This window comes from Gavialis gangeticus, unplaced genomic scaffold, assembly GCF_001723915.1.
Source record: "Gavialis gangeticus isolate Ggan-Ray unplaced genomic scaffold, GavGan_comp1, whole genome shotgun sequence".
Taxonomy (NCBI): Eukaryota; Metazoa; Chordata; order Crocodylia; family Gavialidae; genus Gavialis; species Gavialis gangeticus.
In genome coordinates this window covers 429,497-438,402 of record NW_017729005.1, presented here as the reverse complement: position 1 = coordinate 438,402, position 8,906 = coordinate 429,497, and the positions used below count along the sequence as shown (strand labels likewise).

General features: G+C 41.7%; 1 protein-coding gene across 1 annotated transcript in view; it reads right to left on the bottom strand.

Moving 5' to 3' along the window:
- HDAC9 (histone deacetylase 9) overlaps positions 1–8,906 on the bottom strand; it is a 493,669-nt gene that overhangs the window by 66,137 nt on the left and 418,626 nt on the right. The window contains exon 23 of the mRNA XM_019508553.1: positions 1,902–2,035. Coding sequence (XP_019364098.1) covers positions 1,902–2,035 — 134 coding nt within the window. The remainder of the gene's footprint in view (positions 1–1,901; positions 2,036–8,906) is intronic.

Genomic DNA, 8,906 nt, shown 5'->3' with positions numbered 1-8,906 from the left:
GGAGAGGGGGTACCTCTTGGAGTACCGCCCGGGTTACATACACACAAATATTATGTTGTCACGAGCCTACTTCCCCAGCATGAAATTGCCCAAAAACCATATGCCACTACAGCTGCTTTCTAATAATATATATTGTTTGATGACTTTTGGAGGAACTAACTTGAACCCTAATCCATAATTTAAACCAAACCTAAACCAAACCATTTAGAAAGCTTAGATACATTTTTAGCGATAAATTTCAAGTGTCTCTTGGTTCCCTGGTTCCTAGTGGAGGTTGAAACAGACATTCAGGGAACATACAGACATTCAGGAAGGTTAAGGGAAGGTTAGAGCATGTTAAAATGGCCACCAATCTGACTTAGTTCATCCACATGCAGACCTTATATTTAGGTCTCTAGTTAGACTGATATAAGTACAAACTGTACAGAAGTTCCAGGAAAGTTAGAATGTTAAAAAAATGGCAAACCCAATCTAATTTAACTGTATCTTGAAGGTACACTAAGCTAGACCAGGTACAGCTAGACCAATCTAACTAAACTTCTGTACACGTTCAGAGTGCAGCCCCAGGGCTGGGAAAGCTCAGCCACTGCCCCTAGTCCTGGGGCTGCATTTTTCCTACCTCCTGGCACCAGGCTATTTTTAGGCCCCCAGCCCCTCCGGCCACACTGAAATGTGAAACCTCCCCACTTCCTACAGACCAACCAGTGCCCCCTGAGCCTACCAAACCCCCAGTCCCACAAGTCCCTCCTGGCACCATAGTTACTGGCATTTGCCAGTAAATCAGGGAGGGGATAAGGGGAGGAGCAGGTGAGATTTGCAGCATTGGCTCCCTTGAGGGAGTTTGTTCATCTGGGGGTACGGAGAGGGTCAGGGGGCCCTGGCTTGATGGGGGAGAGCCCTCTAATCCCACCAACACCCTGCCATGGAGCCATCACCCCCGCATCCTGCCAAACACCCCTGTGAAGCTGCCAACCCCACCAATCTTCCCACTGCTTCCCTGACCTTAACATCAGTCAGGCTCCTGGTACCAGTGAATGCTGGTAAAACCAGTCCTGGGAGCAGTTGGTGGGATCTGGGGCAGTTTGGCAGCATTGGGGGGCAGGAGGGTTGGGAAGGATTCTAGAGCCCTTCAGATCCCACCACCCCACTGTTTCCCTCCAATCTCCTCCTCATACCCTGCTAGCCCCCCAATCTCTCAACCCCTCTTCAGACCCCACTAATCTGCCCAATCTCCCCAGCCTCCCCACCACAGACCCCCCACCACAGACCCTACTAGTCCTCTGATTCCTCCAAGCCCCTCTGCTAACCACCCTCCCATCCCACCTGCCCTTCCCCCAGCCCAACTTACCTTAGATCAGGCTCTTGGCACTTATATAATTATTGAGTTAGATGGGGAGGGACATTTTCACACCGATCTAACCCCCCACCCCCCCAAAAAAAACTTCTAGATGGAATGTTTGTATGAAGCCTTCAATGTCAAAATATTGCAACCAAATGTACTTATAGTCCAACAAATTAACAAATAACTTGAGAAAGCTTGTTTTTCTGTGATAACTGGCAGAAAGATCAGATCCCAAGAGATAATCAGCACAACTAACTTCCACTGATATTAAGGCACAATGCCTGTCATTGAGGGAACAGCTAGGTACTGAGCCCTTCCTCAGGATTATTTTGCAGACCCCAGAGGCTCATATAATCATCATCTGATTTTGGAATACTTGTCCAAACCAAAATAGACTCTGTTTGAGGTTTGCTCATTGCTAAGATGCATGCAATTGGCATTTTTATTTATACAGACAGGAAAACCTTTCACTGTCATTGTGTATGAAAAGAAAACAAAGAGCACAGCTTTCCGAACAAAAAGCAGCACTTTCCTCTTAGCTCTCTGATTCGTCTTTTACCTCATTTCCTAAAAGGGCGTTTATACAGGCTTCAGATGCATCGCAGATGGCAGTAAGGTCATGTCCTCCCTCCAGTGCCAGCACCACACGACCATCCGCTAGCTTCAGCAACTGCTTTGTTAGGTGACCAAAACCTAATATTCAAATACAGTAGTGCAAATTATTAAAGTAGAATAGAGAGAAGTTAAAGGCATGTTTCACATCTGTTGCATTAGAAAGCAGGAAACCCCAGGTTATCACATGGAAGGACAAGATATATTTAGGCCAATATCCTATTCCTGATACTGGCAAAAACCAGATGCTTCAGAGGAAGGTGTATAAAACTCACTACTGGGAAGATATGGGGTAATTTACTCCTCATTCTAATCCCTACTAGCAAGAGATTAGTTGAACTATGACGTTGATGGTTCCCATACTCCTTTTGCTGCCAATTAACAATTATCACTCCATCCACTTTACATAAGCCTTGATTAAGGGTTGCAGGGTCAGTTCCACAAGTTATATGAAACATTAAAAAAATTCCGAGTATATATTTATTTTTAATTTCTCCAGTTAGACTGTAAAATCTTTGGGGCAGCAGCTGTTTCTTCCTATGCATTTGTACAATGGCTTGGAGGGCAATGCATTCCCAATCCTAGTGCACTACTGCAGTGGAAAAAAGTAAGCAACAATGACCCATTTTGCACATTTCTGATTTCATTTTAATGTTTATTAATGTCTGGTGCTAACAGTAATTGCTGTAACCAAAGTTATTGCAGGTCTAAGTTGCTCAAGACTTCTAAGAGGCTTTCCACTGTTCCTCAGTCCTGACCTGCAATGCTTAGGTATTCCTGTAACACAACCAGAGTTCGCTGGTGGAGCTAACTTATATCTGCTGTCTGATAGTAATGACTAAGGGAATACCAATATTAAATTTAATCTACAATTAGAGTCAAGTTAAATTCTTTCAATTTTTTTTACTTTATCAAATTTTTTGGAAAAAGCGGGTAATTTTCAAATGTGTAGTCCTGTTTATTATAATCTGATTGAAAGCTAAGCATGTACATATTATTTAATTAAGAAAATAAGCTTTAATTATTCCACATATTCCTAACTGTTCACAAAATCCTACTTGTCACTTGTTCTACAACATTCATCTTAGCCACCCATCACAAGGTTGATCCCAAAGTTCTTGAGGTGACAAATTCATTCTTTAAATTATTTCATTCCCTACAGTATCTCTGTAAGAAATTGAGTTTTGACTGTACCCAACCCACTACACTGTGGTTCAAATTACATGCAGGTTGAAAAACAAATAAAATCTTAAGTCCTTTATTTAAACTCAACCAAGCCTCATGGAAAAAAAAAAAAAAAATCAAAGGACCAGATTTAGCCAGGATAATAAAAGTGAAGGAAGGAGGATAAACTTTGATCTTTTGCCAATTTCTACTTTCTTTTACCTACAGGATTTATTTCTGTCTGCATGTTACACATGTGATCTTCAGACTGATTTCATGACAGTGCCAGCAGCAGTACTGTGAGTTGTACATACAGCATTTAAAGCAAATGAAGAATGACTAGTTCATGGGCTCCCAACATCCACATACCATACAACTCTCCCTTAAGCTTTGTGAGGAGTCCAACAGCACTATTATACCTCACTTTATTCAGCTTTTTTAGGAGGGAAAAGTTCTACTGAATTCAATACCCTTGCACATTTTGAAAACATTATATGACCACAAGAGTCACCACAGTCATACCATAATTTTCTGGGGTAGATGTGGCAATAAACTCTGTATTTCTCCCAATACCTTTCTCTTCTTGTAGCAGTTTGCTCGGAGTGTTTCTGATGGACATCTTTACAAGGTTAATTTGTTGCTTGCTCTCCTAATACTATTACAAATATCAGTGTTATAATATTTGGTATTGGCTCCTTAGGAGATGTTCATATAATTAGCCATACAATATATACCTTTCCCAACCCAATTTCTAGTTAATGTGCTGCCAAACAAAACCAAGAGGATGGAAAAAGATGTGCAGAGAAAAGGGGGACTTTTCTTCAGTACAGTTACTCAGAGAAAGTAAATGCGACTTGCTGAAGGGGGAGGAAATTGCTTTAGCCAACCATACCAATGCTGCCATGACTGAATGAGTTATGGAAATTCTTAACAAAGCGACTCGGATCCTGTACCATTATAGCAACCTTAGAAAGATATTAGCTTCCTAAAGGAAATCCCCTGGAGTGTAAAGTAACAAAATGGAAAAAAAGGAATCCCGGTCAAGTAATGGTTTTAGTATGGGCTGTAGTTCATGCCAAATACTTAAGAAAAACAAAAAGAAAATAGTAACAAGCACTGTGAAAAGACCCAGTCACCTCTTTTTGTACAGTGAGACTGTGGTTGTCTCCAAATTCCCCAGCAACTAACATTGGGTTGTTATGGGGCAAGAAAGGGGTGAGACAAGCATTTATAATCCTGAACCTTCTGACTCACATGAACCCTCAAAAACTAGCAGCAGATTCAATTCTTGGCCCTTTGCTGAGACTGCTGACAGTGGTGCCAATTGTAATGGTGGCTTCAAAAAAATCATTTCAGTTTGGCTTTGCCATACTCTAAAAGGATCTGCTTTTACTGCAGTGTGTAAGATTTATTATTATGAAAGAATTTTATATGAAGAGAAAAGGTTCGGCTATATGCTTAAAATGGAAAGTTGCGTGAATAATGCTAGGGGCTTGGTTTTCAGCCCAGCCTTAAATGGGTATCCCTTTTTGAGTCTGTAATTCAGTGGGTTCAACTAACTGACGGCACAAGTCAAGCCATTTAGACATCTAAAGTACCTGAATTAGTGGGTGCAGTCCACAGCCTCAACTGTGCCCACAATTATTCACATTCATGACTGCGGGTACAACAAAGTGGATGTAGCTTTTTAGAAATCTCTCTCTATAGATCTTAAAAAATGATTGTTTCAAGTAGATAAATAGTAAGCAAGAAAAGGTTAAATATATGGTGGTATTTCTCAAATGTGCTGTCTCAGTAAATTTAGTAATACTTAAGCAGAAGTTGCCAATTTTTTAAAAATTAGCCTCATTTTATGTGCCAGGAAACTGTGAGCATGGTTTTTTGCCAGTTATTATTTTCAGGCACAATTTTAGTAATTTATATGTTGAGGTACCTGCTTTCTTCACAAATCTAGTAATGGAAACCTATGGTGGGGTAAAAGCACTTCACAAAGGCAAACTACAAGCATCCTGAAGACAAAGGTAAAGCTTCCATTTACTTCAGTGGGAACAGAGTTAAGGTACTGCTGAATAGTTCTGAAAATTTTACTCCCTAATTTTCTTAAATTTTGCCAAAATCTTCTCTCCAAACAAAAAGCTTGTGGATGCAAAATTGTACCTACAAATCTCACAAGCTGTAAGCATTAAGGAAGACCAAATTATATGTAGGTTGAATATCAGGTCCTGCTTGCAAAAACTGGAAAATGCTAGTTTCATTCTTTGAAACCCATACACACATTCATTCACACACACACTCAACATACATGTGTATATACACACTCTTTTTATATAATATATACATAAATATATTGTAAAAAATTGTGAAAATGTAAACCACCAATATTTTTACAGTTTGCAATTTAATACGTTTAGTTCTACTACTCAAAGGGTACATCTACATAAGATGCTGAGCAGCAGCATGTCACAGCACAGACAGTGCTAATACACTATTGTGCAGTATTATTAGGCTACTGAGCTGTAGCGTCACTTAAAAGATGTTCACCAATGCTAGTACACAGTTACTGAATTTATTTAATACTTGCTAATACAAGTACTAAATAAACACACAGTAATGACTGAGCAGTAGTGTCTTGTGTAGACACACCCAGAATTACAGATTATATCTAGATTTACTTACTTACATGAATTCGTATGGAACCTGTACAAATCACACAATCTAGGACTGAAAAGGACATTAGGAGTCATCTTGTCGAAACTTCCATATGGATTCAGAATTCACTGTTCCTAAACTACCTCTGATAAATATGTATCCAGCCTCTTCCAACCCTCCAGTGAATGAGATTCCACCACTTCCCAAAAGACATCTTGTTCATTGTCCTTAGGAAGCGTGTCTTGATATTTAACCTAATTTTGATTAATTCAGTTTAAACTTTTTGCCTCTTTTCATGTTCCCTCAAATCTTCTCCCCATGTTTTTATGACAGTCTTTTAATATTAGATCATTGCTGCCTGTCCCCTCTTAACTGCCATTGTTTCCTTATTAAGTGAGCACTATATTAATCATTCTACAGTCATCTGCAACCTTGCCTATTACCCATGACTTTGCCAAAATTATGACACGGCTTCTAAGATTTGTCCAGCTAGTTCCTTCAAAATGCTGGGAGGAACTCCATCAGGCTCTGCTGACTTACATGCATTCAAATGATTCAAAAGTTCTCTGGTGCTTTTTTACTCATCATGATCTGCCTCTCCCCAACTCTTTTCTTAATAATAATTCTGTGAGACATCTAGTTGCAGGTTGCTTTTATTTTTTGAAGACTAAAGCGAATAAGTGTTGACCAAACCTTCTTTGTGTCTTCTGTTACCAGACTACCTTCCTCATTGAGTTGAGAACTTAGTTTTCCTGATATTTCTTTTCTACCTAACATACTGTAGTTCTAGAAACCCTTCAGTTACCTTTAACATCTCTTGCAAGTTGCAACTTATATTTTGCCTTTGCTTTCCTGATTTTTGCCCCATGCATTGACACTTTTTTAATTTTGTTCCTACACATTGATGCAATTCTTTTGACACTTCCTTAGTGACATGCTCTTCTTTCTATTGAATTCAAGAAAGATGTGGAGAAGCTTGAGAGGGTCCATAGGAGAGCCACATGCATGATCAGGGTGAAAGAGAACAGGCCTTATGAAGAGAGACTGAGAGACATGGGACTCTTCAGCCTGGAAAAGCGCAGGCTCAGAGGTGACCTGGTAGCCACTTATAAGTATATAAGGGCTGTGCATCAGGATCTGGAGAGCACCCCAAGGGATGACATGGTCCAACAGTCACAAACTCCTCCATTTTAGGCTGGACATAAGGAAAAATTTCTTTACTGTCCAAGCCCCCAAGGCCTGGAATAGACTCTTTCCAGAGGTGGTGCAAGCACCTACTCTGGACTCTCAAGAAACACTTGGACGTTTATCTTGCTGGGATCCTTTGACCCTAGCTGACTTCCTGCCCCTGGGGCAAGGGGTTGGACTTGATGATCCTCCAGGGTCCCTTCCAGCCCTAATGTCTATGAAGTCTATGAATATACATAGATGCCACCCCCTCACCCCACAAGAGTGCTCTGGTGCCCCTCCTGACAATGATCACTCTGGCTGGTAATTGACTCTACATACAGTCACCGGCTGGCTGCTGGGGAGCACGCCCCCCCCGGTTGCCAGCTGGCTCCTGAGGGATCACCCCCCAGTTGGCTGGCTACTGGGGGACCCCCCCACAGTCATGTCCGCTGATGTCCCCCCACCAGTCACCCATGCCATCAACACTGCCTGCAGAAGATCCTTTGAATCCAGTGGCAAGACAGATGCACTAATGTTAGCATCCTCTCATAAGCAAACACCATGAGTATTGAGGTGATGATCATCCAACATTAACTTCACTGGGCCAGCCACATCACCTGAATGTCTGACTCCAGACTCCCAAAGCAAGTTTTATTCTCCCAGCTCAGTCAAGGCTCAAGAAGGCAGAGAAAATGCTTCAAAGACATCTTCAAGGCCAACTTGAAAAAAATGCAACATCAACTTACAGAAGATTCTCATCCAGGACCACCCCAAATGGATTGAATCAGATGCAATGATCTCAGTACTTTGAAACCTCCCAATGATAACAGAAGATGGAAAAGCAGGAGCAATAGAAACAGCATATTGTGGACTGAATCAAGAATCCAGAGCCACCCACCCAACTTGGAAACATGTGCCTGAATTGCAATAGAACTTGTCAATCCAGGATTGACCTTGTGGGCCATCTTTGGACCCACAGAGAAGGCAATCATAGAAGATAATCATCCTCAGCTGTGATGGATTGCTGATGATGATGGTTACCGATGATGCACACTTCCTCTTGGACCTTGAACCTTACAGCAAAGGTTCTTGACAGGTACATATTCTTGTCATAAGGCATGAACGATGTGTGCCCCTGGTGGCTGGGAGGAAATGGCAATGCTGGCGGCAGCGGGAACATGGCTGTGGTAAGTGGGGAGCTCCTGCAGACTCTGCCAGCACTGCTGGCGGTGTGGGGGGGAGTGGCAAGTACTGACCAGGGGTCGGCAACCACCCACAGATGCCACCAGAAGTGTTGGTGGTGGCCAGCAGTGATCGCTGACCGCCCACAAATGCTGCCAGCAGTGTCAGCAGTGGGGGTGGGGGGGAGGGGGAGGAGCGGTGACTCCCCACAGGCACTGAGACACTGTCAGCAGTGCCTTTTCATAGGGGGTGGACTGCCACGCTCAGAGGGTGCATGTGCACCCGTGTGCACCCCCTACACATTGCCAATATCATATGGTACAATGCCAACACCTTTTCTCCCCATACCTACACTTCAAGCACAAGCTACTTTCCTCAATACTGATAGTGCAATCCTGAGAGTTATCCCACCACATCTCCATAATGCCAATTAAGTCACAATTTTCTTTACATACTATGGCTTCAGGTTCATCCTGACTGATCCTTGGACTCCTTGCTTTGTTACATAGGCATCAAAGAGACTTTACACACTGTCCTTCTGTTTTACCTCTTGCATCTTCTTTAAGCATAGTATAGTTTCATATTATTTTCCAGAATTTAGCTTCTCCTAGCTCTCATCTCTTGATCACAATTTTACAGTGGCTGGTTGGTTTCTCTCACCATCCCACATAGTACTTAATTTAAAGCTGTCCTCACCAGCTTAGCCAAACAATGGCTAAAGATGCCTTTCCCAATCTTTGTTATATATGATATATATATATATATATATATATATATATATATATAT